General features: G+C 42.7%; 2 protein-coding genes across 3 annotated transcripts; both read left to right on the top strand.

Annotated features, from left to right (window-relative positions):
• The first annotated feature begins 1,510 nt into the window (after positions 1-1,510).
• LOC306936952 (histo-blood group ABO system transferase-like) lies at positions 1,511-11,241 on the top strand. 2 transcript variants are annotated; one of them, XM_079520617.1, is made up of 10 exons: positions 1,511-1,650; positions 1,762-1,807; positions 3,019-3,045; positions 3,498-3,554; positions 4,320-4,388; positions 6,679-6,714; positions 6,831-6,965; positions 9,456-9,507; positions 9,710-9,976; positions 10,174-11,241. In XM_079520617.1, exons 1-10 carry the CDS (start codon positions 1,548-1,550, stop codon positions 10,555-10,557), a joined length of 1,176 nt encoding a protein of 391 aa, XP_079376743.1. In that variant the 5' UTR covers positions 1,511-1,547; the 3' UTR covers positions 10,558-11,241. The 2 variants fall into 2 exon arrangements, with proteins under 2 accessions (XP_079376743.1, XP_079376744.1); XM_079520618.1 differs by lacking the exon at positions 1,762-1,807 and having other exon boundaries at positions 1,525-1,650.
• Positions 11,242-13,844: 2,603 nt separating this feature from the next.
• On the top strand, positions 13,845-26,932 carry LOC306937450 (histo-blood group ABO system transferase-like). The gene is made up of 10 exons (XM_079521214.1): positions 13,845-13,908; positions 14,020-14,065; positions 15,412-15,435; positions 15,570-15,626; positions 16,395-16,463; positions 19,540-19,575; positions 19,692-19,826; positions 25,729-25,780; positions 25,982-26,248; positions 26,446-26,932. Exons 8-10 carry the CDS (start codon positions 25,778-25,780, stop codon positions 26,827-26,829), a joined length of 654 nt encoding a protein of 217 aa, XP_079377340.1. The 5' UTR covers positions 13,845-13,908; positions 14,020-14,065; positions 15,412-15,435; positions 15,570-15,626; positions 16,395-16,463; positions 19,540-19,575; positions 19,692-19,826; positions 25,729-25,777; the 3' UTR covers positions 26,830-26,932.
• Positions 26,933-27,270: the final 338 nt, after the last annotated feature.

Raw genomic sequence — 27,270 nt, forward strand, 5'->3', positions numbered from 1 at the left:
TATATGAAGAGATGTTGAAAAGTGGTGAAGTGGTCCTTTAATTCTCCTGAGTGTTTCCTCATGAGGCTGACAATTTTTGAGTGGTGCAACCACTCCTATACGGAGCTTTGTGTGTCTCTGGCTGGCTGTGTCCCTGGCTGTGTCCCTGTGTTCCTGGCTGGCTGTGTCCGAGCACGAAAATAGCGCTTGGTTGCTTTCTATCACCAAGTGTCTCTGTTGTGCAGCCTAACACACACACACACACACACACACACACACACACACACACACACACACACACACACACACACACACACACACACACACACACACACACACACACAGACAGACTGTACCACTTTGAGTGATAAGCAGAATTGTATTGCCACTATGTATAATAGGGTGCAAAGTTGCAGGACAGTGTTTACATTCCGTAGCTCGGAGAAAGTATCTATTCTAGCCTACTGAATGGTCAGTCGGTGCTACATAGTTGGTACACATATTAACTGTATATATGATGATTTTGGGTTTGACAGTACAGTACAGTGACAGTACAGTACAGTAGAGGGACCCCCTGGGGACCCCCACATGGTAACTCTGTCATTTCTCACCCGTTTCGGACGTGAGGCGGCTCGCCAGAACCGGCCCGACCCCCTGGGCCCCCCTGTTTTTTGCCCCGTACTAGCAGAGAAATTGTCTGCATGATGACAATTGTATGCAAGTATAAATAAAAAGACAAAAATAGAGCATGTAGATATAAACATGATGAAACATAGTAATGATAGTAACAATACTGTAATAGCATTAATTGCTGTAGTATTAATAAAAAAAAGTCCCTGATTACACCAGTTACATGAATATAAAATAGTAATAATAATAATCATAGTGAAAAATAAATAAATAAAACAAAAAACAAAATAGGCATGCAGGCCACCGAGAGAACCAATAGGTGTCTCTGCCTCTGGATTAATGATTACTGTTTATTACCCAGGCTTTGAGGCTTACTCAGCCATCCTGTATTTAAGCAATAAGCCACGAGAGGTCTCAGGTTATCGGGTATTTTACAATGGCTGGGAGGTGTAGGCAGACCCGACGCGCAGCGGAGGGTCTTCCACCTCCCAGCCATTGTAAAATACCCGATAAGCTGGGGCCTCGAGTGGCTTATTGCTTTTCTAAAACGGTTACAAACATATAGCAATATTAACCTAATAAAACTATTACATTCACAAAAGTAGCTACGCTTTGCGCCACCAGAGCGAGCCACATCACTTCCCTGTTTTGCTCGGCAAGTAGACTATGTGACGGGAGAATAGCGCTTGATGTCTTTACGGGGCTGCCTGGAGCCACACATTCACAGTCATATGAGCCGGGTGGTGCTTAGACGCCCGCACGGCATGGGTTCGTAAGGCAATCAAGCGCTCCCCTTCCCCAGTACAGCTACAGAGCTGCGGAATCAGCTGGGAATGATATAAAGTGATTGAAGGTGTGGGTTATCGGTGAAATTTACAACGGTCACATGACGGTAACCAGCCAATCAGAATCAAGTATTGGGACTAGCCGTTTTAGAAATGCAAACTAGTGACAGTTTTAACAAATCTTTAAGACTGTCTGGAGCTAACAGATCATTGCCTCTTGTTCTCCACTATTTGACTCAATCAAATATGTCAAAACGTGAGTAGACTATTTACTACGACGAATAATTTACTTAGTCTATTAAAAGAAACAAAAACGTATCAGTGTCATTATAAGGATATTAGCCTAATTGTTATGTATTGTTTAAAGGACAAGTTCTACTGTTACTTGGAGCCGTACTGCTTTGTCTCAGTTGGTAAGTTTTGTTTTCAAATCATGGTGGCGTGGTCATCTGGGCATGCACATCAATGTAAAATTGGCTATTTTGTCATGCAAAATGTTAAGAAAGAAATATTTGAAAAAGTGTACATGATTAGCACATGCTTAAAATATGAGAGTTAAGGTCTAATATTTCTAATATTTCTTAATACTTTTGATGCACTGTTGTTGTTCTATATGCCTATCCGTTGGCTTGGTCGTTTCTCTTTTTTAATATAGACTATAGATTTTATTAATAAATAAAAAGCTAATGTATACCCTCTGATTGCCTATTGGTCACACTCGATGTTGCCAGCTACTATACTAACTTGCTAATTTGCATAGGCCTAACAAAGGTGCGAGGTTTGCATGCCCTATATTCAGTGGTTCCAAAACTGTGGTGCGTGCACCCCTTGTGGTGCGCGAGAACCTTCTAGGGGGTGCGCGACATGAAAAGGCTAATGGTGGTGCTGTGGTTTTATTTTAAATATATTAACATATTATGCCAATATATGGCAAGTATATGCAGAATATAGCCTATGCTGCATATATAAGCCATATTCAGGTTCATATATATGTGGATAAATAGGAAATGTATATGTATATGTCCTTATATAGCTTATGCAATTTATATTTCCATGTGGGGGGGTGCGTCAGCTAGGTCAGGAGGTAACAGGGGGTGCATGGCCAAAAAGGTTTGAGAACCGCTGCCCTATTGCTACAAAACCTGTAAATCCAGTCATTTTGGGGCATAAACAAAAAGTTGAAGGATAAGATATACTGTGCGTTTGATAATGATGTGCGGTGCATGTCCACATCATATATACTTTACATTAATACGTTTAATTAATACTTTTCAATATTTTTACATTTTGGACAAAGTAGCCAATTTTATATTGAGATGTCCAAGGTGCCTACCTATCCTGGTATCCAATTAACATATTTTTGTCCCTGGATACTTTTCTAGCTGTGTGTGACCATTTTCTAACAAATGTGTGGATTGAATTTACACCTGATTCTGATCACAATTCCTTGCATTAACAACCATTGTCCATCAGGTGAAACTATATCCAAACAATATGTCAATATTAAAAGCACATACCCATCGAATGTACTCCATGGGTGTGAGCAATTATTTACTGTATACTTAAGGTGAAATCGTGTTTAGGGTGGGTGTATGACTCATACAGCTTCTTTATTATTCCAAAGCTTCCTGTTTTCATCACAACGTTTGAGGTAAGGAGTGGCAGAGAAGTATCTTTGAATTCCCTCTACTCCCCAAGTCCCCTTACAGTTTTCATTTAAGCATATATATATATATATATACTTTTCTAGCTGTGTGCAACACTGTGTGTGACCATTTTTATTTATTTTCTATAACAAATATATGGATTGAATTTACACCTGATTCTGATCACAATTCCTTGCATTAACAAGCATTGTCTATCAGGTGAAACTATATCCAAACAATATGTCAATATTAAAAGCACATATACCCCGTGGATGTGAGCAATTATTTACTGTAGTATATACTTGTGGTGAAATCGTTTTTTTTTACTGTGGCCGTGTACTCGTTTGTTTGTTTATTTATTTATTTATTTATTTATTTTACTGTACAGTATACATAAAGTTCCACTTAAATGTCCATGTCAACATTTAACCATTGTCACATTTCTCCACTTTGCTAGTGGGACCTCTGCTGTTGGAAACCTGATAACACAGCCGACTGAGCCGATACCAGAAAGGTAGGGACTTTTCAATGTTTGATAACATATTATCCTCAACCTCAATGATTTCAAGAAGCAGAAATAAGAACGAAGAATAAGAAATGCAATATGATTAGTCCTTACACTGCACAACAACAAAACATTGAAGTACATTGAATTAGTTTAAGCCTAACCTATTCAAGGATGTTTGATCCTTGAATCCACAAGGGACACATCAGAGGACACATCAGTGTCCACAGACACTCTGATGTGTAAATGTCTTAACAATAGGCAAGACTGGTGCATTCTTATTTATACATATTCAGATTGTTGTACGTATATGTAATAATATAGAAAGCAGCTTACAGTGGTCAGCATCTTTTACTGTTATTCTAAAATGTACAAAGGCAAAGCTCTAGTCGACCAGGATCCTTTTTTATTTCATACTGCATGCTGACCTGCATTCTCAACAACATGATTTTTTTTTGAGTGGTGCAACCACTCCAAGGAACAGCAATGTCCATGTTAACCTATGTGACTATGTTTGTGTGTGACTCATGTGTGACTGAGTACCAGTAGGGGCGCTGTTGTGCCAGAAACAGAGAGAGAGAGATAGTGCTGCACTGTTGCCTGCTAATGAGAGCGATAGGGGGGGGGGGGGGGGAGTTGCACCACTCAGTTCACACGGGTGTGATTTTTTTTTTTACTGAGCATGTGAGCAAGCAGGTTTCTGACCAATTAATGCATATTGTTCTTTTTAAATATGCATGTATGTGCCATTGTCACATTTGTCTGCTTTGCTAGTGTGGACTCTACTGTTGTTCCAACCCTGACATGGCGACCCATACCAGAGAGACTAGTGGTGAAAATATGGTAAGCTGTTTAAACTGCTCAAATTTGAGTTGATTTTCTACTTTTGGACATCACAATCACATTGCTCATTGCACAAGTACAATTCGTAGATGCAATTGCTTACAGTGTGTTAGCACAAGGCTAATTCTCTATCAATGGTCTATCAACCAGTCCAGAGAACAAAGGTGAAACATGACCATGTAAACATTAAAAAAAAAACAATTTGATGGGGAAAAAAATGTCAAACGTAAAAAAGTTGTGTTTTTTTAAATCCATCTCATTGGCTTTTGATCCATGATTTGTATAGCCTGTTTGTATATTGATGTCATGTAATTGGTTTTAAGACAGTTCCTGGTCTGGATATGTCTTTCTGCCAGTGGAATGTGTTGCTTTGTCTTCTACCAAATCAGTGGTGGGAATGAGACCTGGGAAGGTTGTGGCTTTAAATGTTACTATCCAAAAAGGATTGAGTCTGTCACTACTGTAAAAAGATATGGACAAAGTGAACCGGCTTACATGACCCATTGGTATCTATAGTACAGACCCGTTTTGTTGTCTCCACCAGGCCGAAGGCATGGGGAGAGAGTATGTTTTGCACTCCGTCCGTGTGTGTGTGTGTGTGTGTGTGTGTGTGTGTGTGTGTGTGTCCGTGTGTGTGTGTGTGTGTCCTTCCGTCCGTCTGTTACCAGCTAATCTCCGGCACCGTTAACCCGGTCGATGCCAAACTTTGCACACACACTCCCTGGATGCCAACGATGAACCGCTGCCCCACATTTTCCAGAACGGCCTGTTATAGCGCCACCAGGAGGCCGCTTTGTGCAAAACAAGTTTTTGGACAGTACACCTACAGATTTTGTCCAAACATCACACAAATTGGTACACAGTCTCTCTAGAGCCATTCAACGAAACAGGTCTTTCAGATTTCTCAGACTCCATCCTGATTGGCTAAGATTGGCTTCCAAAGTTCGCAGGAGTGCTCAGTTTCAAACAAAATGCTGCAAATCATGAACACATCGTGTGATTTCCGTGAAATTGTGCACGCACATTCCCACTAGGCCGAGGAAGAAATGCCACATGAACATTTTCAACTCAGCCTCATGGTGGCGCTATAACTGGCCGAAAAGTGTTTTTACCTCTAACTGCATGGATCTGTGGATAACTTTGTATGCCAACTCCCTAGAGGCCAAGGAAAAACCTTTGCCTGGAATTTTTCACATCTGCTCTTTATAGCGCCACCAGGAGGCCGACATATGTAAAACACATTTTCTAATATTACTCCTTCAGATTTTATCCAAATTTCACGCAAATCAGTACACATGTTCTCCATAGTCATGTGATCAAGACGGGTTTGTTTGATTTCTCATAATCCACCCTCATTGGCTACGATTGGCTTCTAAACTTTTCAGGAGTAGCCCGCTTTGTACCCGTTTTGTACAAATCGCCACAACTACTCAACGCAGCGTCCGATTGCGGTGAAACTGTGCATGCATATTCCCACTAGGCTGAGGAAGAAATGCCACTTGACAGTTTTCGAATCAGCCTCATGGTGGCGCTACAACAGGCCAAGCCGCGTCTCACACACACACACACACACACACACACACACGTTTATATATTACTCCTACACATTTTGCCAAACATCACACACACTGGTGGAGACCTGTGCCCGGAAGGGCACTTTTTCTAGTTTGTACTTTTTTCGTCTAATTCAAATCCACCATCTTGGAACGTCCGGTCCTGAAAATAAACTTGAAACGATCATTCATTTAAAAATTGATGTAACCATAATTTACTGAACGCATATCATGATAGTTGAAAAAAGACTTTAAACTATAGCGATTGAAAATATAAAGTATTTGTGAAAATGTTAAAATCAAGTGTAAAGTCTGGGCAAAATCTTGTTCACTTGAATTATTATTGAATTATAGTTGTTGCAGCCTGTAGGCCTAGGAGGTGAAATAGCAACATCTTATAATATATGCCACAATACGATTGGAAAATCAGTCAGATTGAAAAAGGTGCACTCGGTTTCACCGTTGAAGGCGGTCACCTGAAGGTGACTTTCAATCTGACTGGTTTTTCAGTTCAGAATACAGAATATTTGGGCGCTGCACTGCGGCGACATGGGCATAAGGGCTACGCTTGCATGCGGGCCCTTTGTCTAAGACACATTTCTTCCTCGGGAGGCAAATAATAAAGAACCTTGAACCTTGAATATTACACGTAAGATGTAAGGTAAACCTCCCCACCTCTATAGGTCTTATGTGAGACCTCCAGGGTCCAATTCTTTAATGTCTTTTTTACATTTCAGGCAGGACACCCAACAGGCTAAAATCATGCAGCCGAGGTAAGTACAGTATATTGTACATCAGACAAGATATTTTCAAACACAAACATCTCTAGGTCAGTTAATCAGCACAGCAACAGAATCTACTTTTCTCCATAATGTTTTTTTTGTTGAAGGCGTCAAGATGTTCTAACAGTTACTCCATGGCTAGCACCTATTGTTTGGGATGGCACCTTTGACCCTGTCATCATAGATGAGGCCACCAAGGCGCAAAATATTGTCATTGCAACCACCGTGTTTGCAGTTGCCAAGTAAGTTTATGATATTGCACTTTTCTGGTAATGTTGCTTGTTTTGGTTAAGTGAGACTCCTAAGCAACAAGTCTGTTTCAGGAATAGTTTTTTCATCTATTCTCTTACATGATTATATTTATTTTTGTCCCCACCAGGCCGAAGGCATGGGGAGAGAGTATGTTTTGCACTTTGTCCGTCCGTGTGTGTGTGCGACTGTGCGTCCGTCCGTCTGTGTACAGCTGATCTCCGGCACCGTTGGCCCGGTCAATGCCAAACTGTGCATACACAGTAGGCTACACTCCCTGAATGCCAACGATGAACCTCTGCCCCAAATTCTTCACAACGGCCTGTTATAGCGTCACCATGAGGCCGGCTTTTGCAAAAAAACAATTCTTTATATTAGCTGTACACATTTTATCCATACATCACGCAAATCTGTATACACTATCTCTATAGTCATGTGATCAACACGGATCTGTCCTCTTCGCTTCCTCGTTTTTACCCCAGTGAGGGGTGGGAGGGGCTAGGGGCTGTTTGGATGGCAGACAGCTGTGAAACTTGAAGGACAACGGGACGTATAAAAACGTAGGCGAAAACAGAAGCGCAACACGAGGATAAAGGAAACCTTCAGTACAAATGTCCAGTTTGCTAATTCACAATAACTACTACTACTTTGGTGTTGAAACTTTGAACTATAAACTTTGACGACAGCAGACAGCCTAAGTACGAATATAATTTATGAATTTATGTTCTCCATACATCTGGCCATCTCATTTGTGCTTTCTGCACCAGCGTCTTTCTTTAGTATGTCCACGTAGGTAGGTGTGGGACGTCCTCTCGATCGATGCCTGTGTGTTGGTTCCCACAGTACAAGCTTTTTGGCCGGGAGTTCTTGGTGTCGGTGGCAGTGGCCAGCAAGTCTCATCCTCCTTACTGCTATCTTCTCTGATACACTTAGTAAAACCCCGTAAAACCGACGCTTGTTGGTGATGTGCTCGTCCTGGTTGATGTTCAGTACCACATGTAAGATTATTGTGTAGCACCTGTCCAGGGATTTCTGTAGGGCTTGTGTTAGTGTCCAGCATTCACAGCCATAGAGGAGAACGGACTCCACGGTCGCAGAGAAGAAACTGATCTTGATGTGTCGGTAGGTTGGATTTCCACACACTGGTCATACCATTAAGAGCTCTCCAGGCAAGTGCTTTCCTCACTTTAAGGTCCATTTCTGTGGAGCCGACCCATGCGCCCAGGTATTTAAAGTCACTGACCTCCTTTAGCGCAGTACCCTCTATTGTTGTTAGGGGCAGATGTTCTTGGGGGATGTTATAGGTTATGACCTCGGTCTTCTTTGCATTTAGCCTGAGGTCAACTTCAGCGCACTCCAACTCCACTCTGGTCAGGAGAGCCTGTGCCTGCCTTACGTGGTCAGATAGTAGACAGATGTCGTCAGCGTGTGAAGGTTTCCGCAGGGTGTCTCATAGACCTTCTGGGTACAATAGTGAAGCCGAGCTCCTGCTCCTTTCCTTTAATAGCTTGTCTCAGAGCATAATCCAATACTATTATAAAAAGGAAGGGGGCTAGGGTGTCTCCCTGTGGCACTCCGGTTTGGATGTTGGATTCCTCGCTGTTATCGTCCGGCGTTGTCACTCAGGCTCTCGTTCCCGTGTGCATGGTCCCATTGGCTCGGAGCAGGTTCGGAGGAACATCATCATTCGTCTGTGGATTGAGTCAAAGTCCTTCCTGAAGTCAATGAAGCATAGCACTGCTGCCTGGTTGTTCCTCTTTACATCTTCAATGATCCTCCGTAACGCAAGGATCTGGGCTAAGGTGGTTCTCCCCTCTCGGAATCCGTTTTGGTTTTCCCTGAGGTGGGGGTCGATTGCGCTCCTTATCCTGCAGTATCATGCGATTGAACATTTTTGCAATGATACAGGTCAAGCTGATACCATGGTTTTGAGAGATCTCCAGATTTTGGTACTGGGATGATGTGAGAGAGAGACCAGATTTCTGGCATGATGTTTTCCATTAGAGCCTGGTTGCAGATCTCCAAGATGACATCATCAAGATTGCAGTTCTTGATTACCTCAGGTGGAATGCCGTCAGGTCCAGCACTCTTCCCTTTCCTCAGGGAGGCTTTGACCTTGGCAAACTCCCCTGTTGTGAAAGGGCCGTCATTAATGTTGAGATCCTCTAGGACTGCAGGTATTTCCTTCTCAGCACCTTCCAGTTTGGTGTGGCCAAGGAGGTTCCTGAACACAGCGTGCGATTTCCTGTGAAATTATTCACGCACATTCCCACCAGGCAGAGGAAGAAGTGCCACTTAAAAAAATCCAAATCAGCCTCATGGTGGCGCTACAACAGGCCAATTCATGTTTTCACCTATAACTGCACCGATCTGTATACAACTTTGTATGCGCAACATTATGTATACACTGAACGTTTTATATTACTCCTACACGTTTTCTCCAAACATCACAAACGCTATTATTTACTCATCTTTTCATTCAGATATATCCGTTATCTACAAGACTTCTTAGAGACAGCAGAGCAGCACTACATGGTGAGACACAGAGGACATAAATGAGTCCATATCATTAAAAATAATTATGGGGTTCCACTTGATATCTGACAAACCTTTCACATACTTGGCCCATTACCTTTTTAATAAATATTTATCAATAAGTATACTAATTCAGGAAATTATGTTTTGATGAACTCAACCAACATCCTATTTTGGCTAATCTGTCCGTGTACTCTTGAAGGTGGGACTGGCTGTGAACTTCTATGTTTTCACCGACCAGCCTGATGCCGTAGTCCTACCCATCAATATGACCATGGCAGCAGGGAGACAGCTCCATGTCATCAAAGTACCTAAATACAGCCGCTGGCAGGAGATCTCCATGAGGAGAATGCAGTTCATCCAGGAGACCATTGAGAAGCGCATACGCTACGAAGCCGACTACGTGTACTGTGTGGATGTCGACATGAAGTTCCACAGCCGCGTTGGTGCTGAGATCCTTGGTCGGCTGGTGAGTTCATGAAAATAATTAAGTCAAATAACCCTGATTTGAGAAATGCTCTCATACCAGCAACATCATGTTGTATACAAGTTACATGTACACATTTGAAAGCAGTACAGGCGAAAATACTGAACAGGCACAACTATTTGGCTCTTTTCAATAAAAAATAAACAACATTTAATTTAATTTAATTTCTATATATCCAGGTGGCTGTCCTGAATCCTTGGCTGCACAAAAGTGAGCGAAACAACTTCAGCTACGAGCGACGTAACGCATCTACTGCTTACATCCCATATGGCAAAGGGGATTTCTACTACGCTGGGGGTTTCTTTGGAGGAGCGGTGGGCGAGGTGCATAAACTGGTCACGGCTTGCCGGGCCAACCTGGAGGCAGACAAGCTGGTGGGAATAGAAGCCAAGTGGCAGGAGGAGAGCCATGTCAACCGCTACCTGGTGGTCAACAAGCCCACCAAGGTCCTGTCCCCCGAGTACCTCTGGGATGAAGAGCTGGGCACAGGAGGCAGTGAAATAAAGTTCATCCGCTACGCCACAATACGCAAGAACATGAAGGAAGTGAGGGAGAACATTTGAACATGTACATTAAAAAATATATATATATTACACAGAGATTCATGAACATCATTACGATGAAGGGGTCAAGGAAACTATGGTGAGCAAGGGCTTCCTTTTTTTTTTAAATAAATAAAGGAATACATTAAATAATAATAAGTAGATAGTAGATAACTAGAAAGAAAAGTGCAGGTTAATTTGAAAATAAATAATTGTGCGTAGACAAATACATAAATGTATTACTGGTATGTGTGTGACAAGTTATATTTCCAATTGTATTTATTTGTGTTGTGTTGATATCTGATTGTTGTGTTGACTATTTCTAGCCAGAATTTTTGTATTATTGGGCAATCCCAGAATACATGTAAGTGGTCAGCCATTGCCTTTGCCTTATTACATTTTCTCCAACAATTCCCTGATTCCGGTGTCCCACTCTGTAGGCTTTTTATTTTCGAGGTAATGAAGAACCTAATCATGTTTTTCCATGAAAATTCTCTCCATAGGCCAGAACTAGTGGTTGTGGATATCATATTACATATATTCAGCCAGTCCTCCTGCGATGGTTAGATTTGCCTCCTTTTCCCATTTAAGTTTGACATAAGATGTGGAGTGATCTTTAGCAGACTGTATATTCGAATATAGTTTTGATATTAGCTTTTTGGTGGGTTCACCTTTGTAGGCTTCAATAAAGATGTTAATCAGGTCCGTTTCAGGTTTGTCTGTTTTTATGTTTTTATCAAAATGGTGCCTTAACTGTAGGTACCTATAAAAATCCTGTTTTTCTATCTTTCAGATATTGGAAGCTTTCTAGGCCTGTACTGGATGAAATCAGACAATATGTTGTTATACCATCCCAAATCCATTGTTTGAATCTAGCATCCATCTGGGCTGGTGTAAAATCTGTATCATATGCTATCCATTTCAATCTCTTTATCTCTTTATCCATCTTTTAATCCTTACATTCCTTAAACCAGATGTTCAGGGGGACTTTCGTCCAGTTACTTAAAGGACCACTTCACCACTTTTCAACTTCTCTTCCTATAATTGGTCCTCACTAATGTTCATGATAAGATACCACCATTTTTGTCTCCACCAGGCCGAAGGCATGGGGAGAGAGTATGTTTTGCACTCCGTCCGTGTGTGTGTGTGTCCGTCCGTCCTTCCTTCCGTCCGTCTGTGTACAGCTAATCTCCGGCACCGTTAACCCGGTCCATGCCAAACTTTGCACACACACTCCCTGGATGCCAACGATGAACCTCTGCCCCACATTTTCCAGAACGGCCTGTTATAGCGCCACCATGAGGCAGCTTTTCAAATGTTTTACCTAAAACTGCACCGATCTGTGTGAAACGTTGCATGCACACTCCCTAGAGGCCAAGGACAAATCTTTGACCTGTATTTTTCGCATTTGCCTTTTATAGCGCCACCAGGAGGCCGACTTTTGTAAAACACATTTTTTTATATTACTCCTCCAGATTCTGTCCAAAAATCTCACAAATCGTTACACAGTATCTCTATGGTCATGTGCTCAAGTCGGATCTGTCCGATATTTCATATTCCATCCTAATTGGCTATAATTGGCTTTCACAGTTTGCAAGATTGCCCCGTTTTGAACAAAAGCCTCAAATCATGAACGCAGCATGCAATTTACGTGAAATCTTTCACACATTTTCTTACTAGGCTGAGGAACCCTTTTCACATTGGCCTGTTATAGCGCCACCAACAGGTTGATTTTTGCAAAACACATTTTTGGAACAAAATGCCTCAAATCGTCCAATTGCCATTAAACCCTTTTCACATTGGCCTATTATAGTGCCACCAGGCACTCTGCATTTCCTCAACAAAATGAAGAAAATTGTTGCAAAAAACTAACAAACAAAAAAACCTGTTTATATTACTCCTAAACATTTTGCCAAACATCTCACACAGTCCTATCCTCCTGGTGGAGACCTGTGCCCAGAAGGGCACTTTTTCTAGTTTCCTACTCAGTCTGTGTCTCATAGGAAGGCTGTGGGCAGTTCAGAAACCCGTCCACCAGTGACATCATCGATGGTGAATCCAAGCTAATAGAAACGGCAGGCTTTCTTTTCCTGAAAAGTTGCAATGCAAAAGTTGAAGCCATCGTTCTCGCGATAATAAAAATCTAAATGTATTTTAAAACAAATATTTGTTTTAAACAAATCTGCCTAATGATGATGTCACTGGTGGACGGGTGTCCGAACTGCCCAAAGCCCTCCTATGAGACACAGACTGAGTAGGAAAAGATGGTGGTGTTTTATCATGAACATTAGTGAGGACCAATTATATGAAGAGATGTTGAAAAGTGGTGAAGTGGTCCTTTAATTCTCCTGAGTGTTTCCTCATGAGGCTGACAATTTTTGAGTGGTGCAACCACTCCTATACGGAGCTTTGTGTGTCTCTGGCTGGCTGTGTCCCTGGCTGTGTCCCTGTGTTCCTGGCTGGCTGTGTCCGAGCACGAAAATAGCGCTTGGTTGCTTTCTATCACCAAGTGTCTCTGTTGTGCAGCCTAACACACACACACACACACACACACACACACACACACACACACACACACACACACACACACACACACAAATAAATAAATAAAACAAAAAACAAAATAGGCATGCAGGCCACGAGAGAACCAATAGGTGTCTCTGCCTCTGGATTAATGATTACTGTTTATTACCCAGGCTTTGAGGTTTACTCAGCCATCCTGTATTTAAGCAATAAGCCACGAGAGGTCTCAGGTTACCGGGTATTTTACAATGGCTGGGGGCATAGGCAGACCCGACGCGGAGCGGAGGGTCTTCTACCCCCCAGCCATTGTAAAATACCCGGTAAGCTGGGGCCTCGAGTGGCTTATTGCTTTTCTAAAACGGTTACAAACATATAGCAATATTAACCTAATACAACTATTAAATTCACAAAAGTAGCTACGCTTTGCGCCACCAGAGCGAGCCACATCACCTTGTTTTGCTCGGCAAGTAGGCTATGTGACGGGAGAATAGCGCTTGATGTCTTTACGGGGCTGCCTGGAGCCACACATTCACAGTCATATGAGCCGGGCGGTGGTTAGACGCCCGCACGGCATGGGTTTGTAAGGCAATCAAGCGCTCCCCTTCCCCAGTACAGCTACAGAGATGCGGAATCAGCTGCGAATGATATAAAGTGATTGAAGGTGTGGGTTATCGGTGAAATTTACAACGGTCACGTGACGGTAACCAGCTAATCAGAATCAAGTATTGGGACTAACCGTTTTAGAAATGCAAACTAGTGACAGTTTTAACAAATCTTTAAGACTGTCTGGAGCTAACAGATCATTGCCTCTTGTTCTCCACTATTTGACTCAATCAAATATGTCAAAACGTGAGTAGACTATTTACTACGACGAATAATTTACTTAGTCTATTAAAAGAAACAAAAACGTATCAGTGTCATTATAAGGATATTAGCCTAATTGTTATGTATTGTTTAAAGGACAAGTTCTACTGTTACTTGGAGCCGTACTGCTTTGTCTCAGTTGGTAAGTTTTGTTTTCAAATCATGGTGGCGTGGTCATCTGGGCATGCACATCAATGTAAAATTGGCTATTTTGTCATGCAAAATGTTAAGAAAGAAATATTTGAAAAAGTGTACATGATTAGCACATGCTTAAAATATGAGAGTTAAGGTCTAATATTTCTAATATTTCTTAATACTTTTGATGCACTGTTGTTGTTCTATATGCCTATCCGTTGGCTTGGTCGTTTCTCTTTTTTAATATAGACTATAGTGGCATGGTGGCAGCGGTGGCCGAACGGATAGCGGCGCGGTCTAGATACCGGAAGGTTCCCAGTTCGAACCAGCCGTCCGACACGTTAAAATTACCACCGCTGAAATGCCCTTGAACAAGGCATCAACCACTACGATCAAATGTGTTCTATGAGCAGGGCCTGGCTGGAAACAAGTTCTTGAGCTTAGCCCAGATACCCTGGGTAAATATAGATTTCATTTCATTTCATTTCATAGATTTTATTAATAAATAAAAAGCTAATGTATACCCTCTGATTGCCTATTGGTCACACTCGATGTTGCCAGCTACTATACTAACTTGCTAATTTGCATAGGCCTAACAAAGGTGCGAGGTTTGCATGCCCTATTCAGTGGTTCCAAAACTGTGGTGCGTGCACCCCTTGTGGTGCGCGATAACCTTCTAGGGGGTGCGCGACATGAAAAGGCTAATGGTGGTGCTATGGTTTTATATAAATATATATATATATACATATTATGCCAATATATGGCAAGTATATGCAGAATATAGCCTATGCTGTATATATAAGCCATATTCAGGTTCATGTGTATATATGTGGATAAATAGGAAATGTATATGTATATGTCTTATGCATATAGCTTATGCAATTTATATTTCCATGTGGGAAACAAAAAGTTGAAGGATAAGATATACTGTGCGTTTGATAATGATGTGCGGTGCATGTCCACATCATATATACTTTACATTAATACGTTTAATTAATACTTTTCAATATTTTTACATTTTGGACAAAGTAGCCAATTTTATATTGAGATGTCCAAGGTGCCTACCTATCCTGGTCTCCAATTAACATCTTTTTGTCCCTGGATACTTTTCTAGCTGTGTGTGACCATTTTCTAACAAATATATGGATTGAATTTACACCTGATTCTGATCACAATTCCTTGCATTAACAAGCATTGTCCATCAGGTGAAACTATATCCAAACAATATGTCAATATTGTATAAGTACATATACCCCATGGATGTGATCAATTATTTACTGTAATATATACTTGTGGTGAAATCATTTTTTTACTGTGGCCGTGTACTCATGCAGCTTCTTTATTATTCCAAAGCTTCCTGTTTTCATCACGTTTGAGGTAAGGACTGGCAGAGAAGTATCTTTGAATTCCCTACTCGTCCCTTTACAGTTTTTACTGTACAGTATACATAAAGTTCCACTTAAATGTCCATGTCAACATTTAACCATTGTCACATTTCTCCCCTTTGCTAGTGGGACCTCTGCTGTTGGAAACCTGATAACACAGCCGACTGAGCCGATACCAGAAAGGTAGGGACTTTTCAATGTTTGATAACATATTATCCTCAACCTCAATGATAGGCAGTATAAAGGGGCATGATTTCAAGAAGCAGAAATAAGAACGAAGAATAAGAAATGCAATATGATTAGTCCTTATACTGCACAACAACAAAACATTGAATTAGTTTAAGCCGCAAACCTATTCAAGGATGTTGGATCCTTGAATCCACAAGGGACACATCAGAGGACACATCAGTGTCCACAGACACTCTGATGTGTAAATGTCTTAACAATAGGCAAGACTGGTGCATTCTTATTTATACATATTCAGATTGTTGTACGTATATGTAATAATATAGAAAGCAGCTTACAGTGGTCAGCATCTTTTACTGTTATTCTAAAATGTACAAAGGCAAAGCTCTAGTCGACCAGGATCCTTTTTTATTTCATACTGCATGCTGACCTGCATTCTCAACAACATGATTTTTTTTTGAGTGGTGCAACCACCAGCAATGTCCGTGTTAACCTATGTGACTATGTTTGTGTGTCACTCATGTGTGACTGAGTACCAGTAGGGGCGCTGTTGTGCCAGAAACAGAGAGAGAGCGAGATAGTGCTGCACTGTTGCCTGCTAATGAGAGAGAGAGGGGGGGGGGGGGAGTTGCACCACTCAGTTCACACGGGTGTGATTTTTTTTTTACTGAGCATGTGAGCAAGCAGGTTTCTGACCAATGAATGCATATTGTTCTTTTTAAATATTCATGTCTGTGCCATTGTCACATTTGTCTGCTTTGCTAGTGTGGACTCTACTGTTGTTCCAACCCTGACATGGCGACCCATACCAGAGAGACTAGTGGTGGAAATATGGTAAGCTGTTTAAACTGCTCAAATTTGAGTTGATTTTCTACTTTTGGACATCACAATCACATTGCTCATTGCACAAGTACAATTCGTAGATGCAATTGCTTACAGTGTGTTAGCACAAGGCTAATTCTCACCACCTGTCCACAGGAGACTTTTCTAAAAAGACGGTAACACTTTAGTTCAAAAGACCCAATCGAGTAAAAAAATTACAATACCCATTACATTGACCTACTAAACATAATCACTCAGGTAACCAGTCAGACACTATACATGTGGGCACAGTTGATTTGATTTCAACCAGTTTGAGTCCTCTGTAGAACACATTACCATCCGTCTCTAGTTTTAGACCCGTATAGGCAAGGAGTTCCAAAGGTTTGCCCCCTTTACTTAGAACTTACTATCCGAATGTTGTTACACCTGGGAACAATACAGTTACCACTTGTTGAGGCATGTAGTTTCTCTACCAGACCAGAGCTTGGAGGTCTATCAACCAGTCCAGAGAACAAAGGTGAAACATGACCATGTAAACATTTAAAAAAACAATTTGATGGTAGAAAAAACTTAAAAATGTTGTGTGTTTTTTAAATACCACAAAGGTGCCATCTCATTGGCTTTTGATCCATGATCCATGAAGTTTGTATATTGATGTCATGTAATTGGTTTTAAGACAGTTCCTGGTCTGGATATGTCTTTCTGCCAGTGGAATGTGTTGCTTTGTCTTCTACCAAATCAGTGGTGGGAATGGTGGGCACATGAGGTGTTTTCTTGCAACTTGTAAGGTATAATGATTGTGTTATAAGCACATTGTACAGTAAAATAGTTAAGCTGGCTATCAATCAATCAATCAATCAATCTTTATTCATATAGCACAATTCAGACATCGAGTGTACTTCAAAGTGCTTCACAGAAAGTGAAAATACAACAATAAAGCATCAAGTACATAGTAATAGTAAAAAGAAAGGAGCAACTAAAACAGGGAAAAAAGACATGCAACGATCTAAGTAAAAGCAATGCTAAAGCGGTGTGTCTTAAGATATCGTTTATAAATGTCCACAGATTCAGAGAACCGTAGATCCCTTGGCAGCCTGTTCCACAGCACAGGGACATATATAGCTAAAGGCAGCTTCTCCATATTGTTTTGTGTTAGGGGTCTCTGGAATCTCTAGGAGACCAGCACTAATATCCGCTCTGTATCTTCAATGCCCACACTGCAGTATATATTTTTGAGTGGTGTAAACCACTCCTACAACTGGCTTTGTTAGTTTGTCTGTCTGTCTGTTCGTACCAAAAAATTAGCATGGTTGCTATGGTCACCCAGTTCACACGGGTGTGATTTCATTACGTCAGACATTACGTCAGACCACAGCTGATCAGTCTATATAAGACCTTACACCACTCAGTTCACACGGGTGTGATTTTTATTTTAAAGATGGAGTGCAGTGATTTATTTTTAAAATTGTCCAGTTTTTCATGTGTTTGAGGTGACAGTACTTCATTAGATCCCTTGGCGTGGTTATGTGCAATGATGTCTTCCCCTTGTATTTAGGGTTTCTTCCTGGAGGCTGAAACCTCGACAGTCAAACTTGCCAATGAAAAAAACAGTGTTGTGTATTGTTGTGTGTTGTGTAAAAATCACACCCGTGTGAACTGAGTGGTGCAAGGTCTTATATAGCCTGATCAGCTATGTCAGTGACGTCACACACTAACCATAGCAACCATGCTCACCTGTGCACGGACACGTACACAGGTACAAAAAACATACAGACAAAGCTGGTTGTTGGAGTGGTTTGCACCACTCAAAAACAGTGTTGTATATTGTGATGTCACTAGAGTGACATCACAATATATTTCCCTCCCCTAACCCCCTCCCCCTTTATCATACAACGAGGTAAAGAAATAGAGGTGGTTTTGAGCCAGAAGAAGTGAGAAAGGGAGGAAGTGAGGTGTGTTTTTGCATACTTTATTAAGTAAAGTTCAGTAAAGTTAAACAGTCCTTCATCACAGACTGTCAATCATCATTACAAAAATGTCCACATTATATCCACACTACTTGCCAAATGTGTGGTTCACCGTATGATAAATAGTCATTATGTCAGTCTGTCAGATAACAATAACAAGTACAGGAGCACCCACCCTATAACCACAATATACAACAATGAACAATCCACATAAAATGGGAATAGCAGCAGACTACATATATTTTGACACGTATACCATAAAAGTGAAAACCCCTTTTCACTTTTATGGTATACGTGTCAAAATATATGTAGTCTGTAGAGGAAATAAATACCTGAAGAGTCCTAAAGAAAAAGAGAAAACTACTAGTCTACATCATCATTGAGGCTCTGGGCTAAGCTCAAGTTCTTGAGCTTAGCCCAGATACCCTGGGTAAATATAGTAATCATTTCATTTCATTTCATTTCACCTGGGAAGGTTGTGGCTTTAAATGTTACTATCCAAAAAGGATTGAGTCTGTCACTACTGTAAAAAGATATGGACAAAGTGAACCGGCTTACATGACCCATTGGTATCTATAGTACAGACCCGTTTTGTTTGTACTTTTTTCGTCTAATTCAAATCCACCATCTTGGAACGTCCGGTCCTGAAAAGAAACTTGAAACGACGAGTGTGTGTCTTCACTCAGTAGAACCTATCATTAATTTAAAAATTGATGTAACCATAATTTACTGAACGCATATCATGATAGTTGAAAAAAGACTTTAAACTATAGCGATTGAAAATATAAAGTATTTGTGAAAATGTTAAAATCAAGTGTAAAGTCTGGGCAAAATCTTGTTCACTTGAATTATTATTGAATTATAGTTGTTGCAGCCTGTAGGCCTAGGAGGTGAAATAGCAACATCTTATAATATATGCCACAATACGATTGGAAAATCAGTCAGATTGAAAAAGGTGCACTCGGTTTCACCGTTGAAGGCGGTCACCTGAAGGTGACTTTCAATCTGACCCTTTGAACCTTGAATATTACACGTAAGATGTAAGGTAAACCTCCCCACCTCTATAGGTCTTATGTGAGACCTCCAGGGTCCAATTCTTTAATGTCTTTTTTACATTTCAGGCAGGACACCCAACAGGCTAAAATCATGCAGCCGAGGTAAGTACAGTATACTGTACATCAGACAAGATATTTTCAAACACAAACATCTCTAGGTCAGTTAATCAGCACAGCAACAGAATCTACTTTTCTCCATAATGTTTTTTTTGTTGAAGGCGTCAAGATGTTCTAACAGTTACTCCATGGCTAGCACCTATTGTTTGGGATGGCACCTTTGACCCTGTCATCATAGATGAGGCCACCAAGGCGCAAAATATTGTCATTGCAACCACCGTGTTTGCAGTTGCCAAGTAAGTTTATGATATTGCACTTTTCTGGTAATGTTGCTTGTTTTGGTTAAGTGAGACTCCTAAGCAACAAGTCTGTTTCAGGAATAGTTTTTTCATCTATTCTCTTACATGATTATATTTATTTTTGTCCCCACCAGGCCAAAGGCATGGGGAGAGAGTATGTTTTGCACTTTGTCCGTCCGTGTGTGTGTGCGACTGTGCGTCCGTCCGTCTGTGTACAGCTGATCTCCGGCACCGTTGGCCCGGTCAATGCCAAACTGTGCATACACAGTAGGCTACACTCCCTGAATGCCAACGATGAACCTCTGCCCCAAATTCTTCACAACGGCCTGTTATAGCGTCACCATGAGGCCGACTTTTGCAAAAAAACAATTCTTTATATTAGCTGTACACATTTTATCCATACATCACGCAAATCTGTATACACTATCTCTATAGTCATGTGATCAACACGGATCTGTCCTCTTCGCTTCCTCGTTTTTACCCCCAGTGAGGGGTGGGAGGGGCTGGGGGCTGTTTGGATGGCAGACAGCTGTGAAACTTGAAGGACAACGGGACGTATAAAAACTTAGGCGAAAACAGAAGCGCAACACGAGGATAAAGGAAACATTCAGTACAAATGTCCAGTTTGCTAATTCACAATAACTACTACTACTTTGGTGTTGAAACTTTGAACTATAAACTTTGACGACAGCAGACAGCCTAAGTACGAATATAATTTATGAAAAGGCTACTACAGTGAAGTCGGTTCACGGAAGTTGTTATAGGCTATGTGGGGATTATCTGACGAATGTGACGATGTACCATTTGAGTGGGCAAAACCTTACATATACTAAATTGTTTATAGGGTCAATGTTGCGAAGGCTCTCAAATGGATCTCCATATATGGGGATAAAAGGCTGTCACTTGGATCTCCACATATGATGATGATTTATGGCCCATATGTGGAGATAATGGAAATATCCAATGCTGACATCGGATTGATGTGGGAACCCCATATAGGGATGTACACGTGTGTCATCGTCATATGCGATTGGATAGCATTGTCATTATGACACACATATAACTAAAAAGTATAAAAGGATTACAGTCAGAGACTTAAGGGGGCAGAATATCTTCTAATATCTTTGGCCTGAGTCAGTTGGATAGGATGGAATATCTGGCCAAGCAAATTATAGAGCTTTTCATTGGAGGTTTCCACATCCCGGTTAAGTTCGTATCGAACACCACTGTCGTGGGTCCTAACTAAATAACCAGCACTGGTTCGAGCTATTTTACATGGTCCTTCGAGCCGGATTAGGGCGTACGGCAGTAACAGGATGTCGGAGGCCTTAGAGGATGGTGGTGGGACGGATTTCCCAGGAGCCAGGAGGCTACAATACCAGGTGGTATAGCTTGTGGAGCAGGTGCGCTTCAACAATCATCATTTGGGCCCAGGGCCTACGGGCTCTGGACGTTGTCAACGCATGCTAGCCAAGGTGTCTGGCCTTACAACCCATATACCTTGGATAGCTTTTATTACCTTTGGCATGCTAGCCAAGGTGTCTGGCCTTACAACCCATATACCTTGGATAGCTTTTATTACCTTTGGCATGCTAGCCAAGGTGTCTGGCCTTACAACCCATATACCTTGGATATCTTTTAGAGATGCCGGGGACCCGAAGTGGTGGGACACACTTCGAGGTTCTGGACATCGGTTGGTTAGATGCCAGGGACCCGAAGTGGTGGGACACACTTCGAGGTTCTAGACATCGGTTGGTTAGATGCCAGTGACCCGAAGTGGTGGGACACACTTCGAGGTTCTGGACATCAGTTGGTTAGATGCCAGGAATCCGAAGTGGTGGGACACACTTCGCCTTCGGAGCAGGTGGGCTCCGGAGGTTCTGGACATCAGTTGGTTAGATGCCAGGGACCCGAAGTGGTGGGACACACTTCGCCTTCGGAGCAGGTGGGCTCCGGAGGTTCTGGACATCAGTTGGTTAGATGCCAGGGATCCGAAGTGGTGGGACACACTTCGCCTTCGGAGCAGGTGGGCTCCGGAGGTTCTGGGCATCAGTTGGTTGGATGCCAGGGACCCGACGTTGTGGGATTTCCATGTCCAGCAGAGATTGAAGGACCCGGCGTAGGACAGGAGAGTTCATCTTCAAAACGGCATGGGAATCGATTCTTGGGACAGCAGAGCAGGCTCGGACATCAAGACTACGATGGATATACCACCGATGGCGGAATCTACCGAGGAGCAGAAGATACAGCAGTCGAAGAGGAGCAGGAAGATACAGCAGCCGACAAGGAGCAGGAAGATACAGCAGCCGACGAGGAGCAGGAAGATACAGCAGCCGACGAGGAGCAGGAAGATGCAGCAGCCGACGAGGAGCAGGAAGATACAGCAGCCGACGAGGAGCAGGAAGATGCAGCAGCCGACGAGGAGCAGGAAGATACAGCAGCCGACGAGGAGCAGGAAGAAGCAGCAGCCGACGAGGAGCAGGAAGAAGCAGCAGCCGACGAGGAGCAGGAAGATGCAGCAGCCGACGAGGGTCCCGCTCACCAGCAAGACACCACATCCGAAGAGGGTCCAGCTCACCAGGAAGACACAGCATCCGACGAGGGTCCAGCTCACCAGGAAGACACAGCATCCGACGAGGGTCCAGCTCACCAGGAAGACACAGCATCCAATGTGGCGATATCATGAGAGCATTGTCTGAACAGCATGATGATGCAAGGGCATCGGAGCTATATCAACCCTCCCATAGATGTTGGAGCAGTCGGAGGACGGAAGCGGAACGCTCTGGTGGATATCATGAGAGCATTGTCTGGACAGCATGATGATGCAAGGACATCGGAGCTATATCAACCTTCCCATAGATGTTGGAGGAGTCGGAGGACGGCAGAGGTTTGTTCACCAATAGGATATCGAGATGAAAGTGCAAGCTGACAGACCAGAAGTCCAGGTTCATAGGGACCGAAGTAGTCCAGCAAGGAGGCTGGACGGTCACTCTTGCAGAAATGACCATGAGCATAACCGGAGACGAACAGTCATCATGCATGGTACGGTAGTAGCACCCCAAGGGCCAGGTACGCTCTTGATGCAGTGGCTCGAAGAGCCAGGTACGCCTTCGATGGGGTGGCCCAAGGGCCAGGTACGATCTTGATGCGGTGGCTCGAAGAGTCAGGTACGCCTTCGATGGGGTGGCCCAAGGGCCAGGTACGCTCTTGATGCGGTGGCTCGAAGAGCCAGGTACGCCTTCGATGGGGTGACCCAAGGGCCAGGTACGCTTTCGATGGGGTGGCCCAAGGGCCAGGTACGCTTGCAATGGGCGAACTGTTCAAGCCTTCTTGATATTTTACATATTTCCATGGGAAATCTGGGGGTGGCTGTTGCGAAGGCTCTCAAATGGATCTCCATATATGGGGATAAAAGGCTGTCACTTGGATCTCCACATATGATGATGATTTATGGCCCATATGTGGAGATAATGGAAATATCCAATGCTGACATCGGATTGATGTGGGAACCCCATATAGGGATGTACACGTGTGTCATCGTCATATGCGATTGGATAGCATTGTCATTATGACACACATATAACTAAAAAGTATAAAAGGATTACAGTCAGAGACTTAAGGGGGCAGAATATCTTCTAATATCTTTGGCCTGAGTCAGTTGGATAGGATGGAATATCTGGCCAAGCAAATTATAGAGCTTTTCATTGGAGGTTTCCACATCCCGGTTAAGTTCGTATCGAACACCACTGTCGTGGGTCCTAACTAAATAACCAGCACTGGTTCGAGCTATTTTACAGTCAATATAAGTAAAACAGTCTTTCCATGAGTATCTATGTATTATATTTTTCCAAAAAGAATACAAACAGCCAATAGCATAATTACAAGATATGAATCTTGAACCTAAGGCAATTGCAAAGGTTGTTTGCTGTAGGCAGAGTGTTTCAATCTGCATACATTACAGGGCTCTCGCTCTCCCACAAGAAATCGGGTAGGAAAAACGGGTATGCGTCCACTTCCCCATATTCCATCCCCATTGGCCAAGTTTGCAGGATTGGTCCGTTTTGAACTAAATGCATTCCCACTAGGCTCTCTCTACGTCGTTCTCAGACGAGCCCTCCATCGGCGTCTCCAGTCATCTCGGTTCTCCATACATCTGGCCATCTCATTTGTGCTTTCTGCACCAGCGTCTTTCTTTAGTACGTCCACGTAGGTAGGTGTGGGACGTCCTCTCGATCGATGCCTGTGTGTTGGTTCCCACAGTACAAGCTTTTTGGCCGGGAGTTCTTGGTGTCGGTGGCAGTGGCCAGCAAGTCTCATCCTCCTTACTGCTATCTTCTCTGATACACTTAGTAAAACCCCGTACAGACGCTTGTTGGTGATGTGCTCGTCCTGGTTGATGTTCAGTACCACATGTAAGATTATTGTGTAGCACCTGTCCAGGGATTTCTGTAGGGCTTGTGTTAGTGTCCAGCATTCACAGCCATAGAGGAGAACGGACTCCACGGTCGCAGAGAAGAAACTGATCTTGATGTGTCGGTAGGTTGGATTTCCACACACTGGTCATACCATTAAGAGCTCTCCAGGCAAGTGCTTTCCTCACTTTAAGGTCCATTTCTGTGGAGCCGACCCATGCGCCCAGGTATTTAAAGTCACTGACCTCCTTTAGCGCAGTACCCTCTATTGTTGTTAGGGGCAGATGTTCTTGGGGGATGTTATAGGTTATGACCTCGGTCTTCTTTGCATTTAGCCTGAGGTCAACTTCAGCGCACTCCAACTCCACTCTGGTCAGGAGAGCCTGTGCCTGCCTTACGTGGTCAGATAGTAGACAGATGTCGTCAGCGTGTGAAGGTTTCCGCAGGGTGTCTCATAGACCTTCTGGGTACAATAGTGAAGCCGAGCTCCTGCTCCTTTCCTTTAATAGCTTGTCTCAGAGCATAATCCAATACTATTATAAAAAGGAAGGGGGCTAGGGTGTCTCCCTGTGGCACTCCGGTTTGGATGTTGGATTCCTCGCTGTTATCGTCCGGCGTTGTCACTCAGGCTCTCGTTCCCGTGTGCATGGTCCCATTGGCTCGGAGCAGGTTCGGAGGAACATCATCATTCGTCTGTGGATTGAGTCAAAGTCCTTCCTGAAGTCAATGAAGCATAGCACTGCTGCCTGGTTGTTCCTCTTTACATCTTCAATGATCCTCCGTAACGCAAGGATCTGGGCTAAGGTGGTTCTCCCCTCTCGGAATCCGTTTTGGTTTTCCCTGAGGTGGGGGTCGATTGCGCTCCTTATCCTGCAGTATCATGCGATTGAACATTTTTGCAATGATACAGGTCAAGCTGATACCATGGTTTTGAGAGATCTCCAGATTTTGGTACTGGGATGATGTGAGAGAGAGACCAGATTTCTGGCATGATGTTTTCCATTAGAGCCTGGTTGCAGATCTCCAAGATGACATCATCAAGATTGCAGTTCTTGATTACCTCAGGTGGAATGCCGTCAGGTCCAGCACTCTTCCCTTTCCTCAGGGAGGCTTTGACCTTGGCAAACTCCCCTGTTGTGAAAGGGCCGTCATTAATGTTGAGATCCTCTAGGACTGCAGGTATTTCCTTCTCAGCACCTTCCACTGTTTGGTGTGGCCAAGGAGGTTCCTGAACACAGCGTGCGATTTCCTGTGAAATTATTCACGCACATTCCCACCAGGCAGAGGAAGAAGTGCCACTTAAAAAAATCCAAATCAGCCTCATGGTGGCGCTACAACAGGCCAATTCATGTTTTCACCTATAACTGCACCGATCTGTATACAACTTTGTATGCGCAACATTATGTATACACTGAACGTTTTATATTACTCCTACACGTTTTCTCCAAACATCTCAAACGCTATTATTTACTCATCTTTTCATTCAGATATATCCGTTAACTACAAGACTTCTTAGAGACAGCAGAGCAGCACTACATGGTGAGACACAGAGGACATAAATGAGTCCATATCGTTAAAAATAATTATGGGGTTCCACTTGATATCTGACAAACCTTTCACATACTTGGCCCATTACCTTTTTAATACATATTTATCAATACGTATACTATTCAGGAAATTATGTTTTGATGAACTCAATCAACATCCTATTTTGGCTAATCTGTCCATGTACTCTTGAAGGTGGGACTGGCTGTGAACTTCTATGTTTTCACCGACCAGCCTGATGCCGTAGTCCTACCCATCAATATGACCATGGCAGCAGGGAGACAGCTCCATGTCATCAAAGTACCTAAATACAGCCGCTGGCAGGAGATCTCCATGAGGAGAATGCAGTTCATCCAGGAGACCATTGAGAAGCGCATACGCTACGAAGCCGACTACGTGTACTGTGTGGATGTCGACATGAAGTTCCACAGCCGCGTTGGTGCTGAGATCCTTGGTCGGCTGGTGAGTTCATGAAAATAATTAAGTCAAATAACCCTGATTTGAGAAATGCTCTCATACCAGCAACATCATGTTGTATACAAGTTACATGTACACATTTGAAAGCAGTACAGGCGAAAATACTGAACAGGCACAACTATTTGGCTCTTTTCAATAAAAAATAAACAACATTTAATTTAATTTAATTTCTATATATCCAGGTGGCTGTCCTGAATCCTTGGCTGCACAAAAGTGAGCGAAACAACTTCAGCTACGAGCGACGTAACGCATCTACTGCTTACATCCCATATGGCAAAGGGGATTTCTACTACGCTGGGGGTTTCTTTGGAGGAGCGGTGGGCGAGGTGCATAAACTGGTCACGGCTTGCCGGGCCAACCTGGAGGCAGACAAGCTGGTGGGAATAGAAGCCAAGTGGCAGGAGGAGAGCCATGTCAACCGCTACCTGGTGGTCAACAAGCCCACCAAGGTCCTGTCCCCCGAGTACCTCTGGGATGAAGAGCTGGGCACAGGAGGCAGTGAAATAAAGTTCATCCGCTACGCCACAATACGCAAGAACATGAAGGAAGTGAGGGAGAACATTTGAACATGTACATTAAAAAATATATATATATTACACAGAGATTCATGAACATCATTACGATGAAGGGGTCAAGGAAACTATGGTGAGCAAGGGCTTCCTTTTTTTTTTAAATAAATAAAGGAATACATTAAATAATAATAAGTAGATAGTAGATAACTAGAAAGAAAAGTGCAGGTTAATTTGAAAATAAATAATTGTGCGTAGACAAATACATAAATGTATTACTGGTATGTGTGTGACAAGTTATATTTCCAATTGTATTTATTTCTGTAATTTCTCAACTATTTCAGTATTTCTTCAGCCATAATGTTAATTAGGGGCCATGTCTTGTCTGGAACTGAAGGATCTGACCAATTGGTAGGATGTGATGACTGAGTACTGTAAGTGTGCGTGCGTGTGCGTGCGTGCGTGCACGTGTGTGTAAACTTTAAACTACATAGGAGA

This window comes from Electrona antarctica (genome assembly GCF_951216825.1).
Source record: "Electrona antarctica genome assembly, chromosome: 14".
Lineage (NCBI taxonomy): Eukaryota > Metazoa > Chordata > Actinopteri > Myctophiformes > Myctophidae > Electrona > Electrona antarctica.

What these genes read in the sequence shown, in the direction of transcription:
- LOC306936952 (XM_079520617.1), top strand. Translation starts at nt 1,548, where the DNA reads ATGCAAACTAGTGACAGTTTTAACAAATCTTTAAGACTGTCTGGAGCT. An exon ending in GTACTGCTTTGTCTCAGTTG is followed by an intron (nt 1,808 to 3,018) that starts GTAAGTTTTGTT and finishes ATTATTCCAAAG; the next exon opens with CTTCCTGTTTTCATCACAAC. An exon ending in CAGCAGAGCAGCACTACATG is followed by an intron (nt 9,508 to 9,709) that starts GTGAGACACAGA and finishes GTACTCTTGAAG; the next exon opens with GTGGGACTGGCTGTGAACTT.
- LOC306937450 (XM_079521214.1), top strand. An exon ending in CTGAGATCCTTGGTCGGCTG is followed by an intron (nt 26,249 to 26,445) that starts GTGAGTTCATGA and finishes CTATATATCCAG; the next exon opens with GTGGCTGTCCTGAATCCTTG.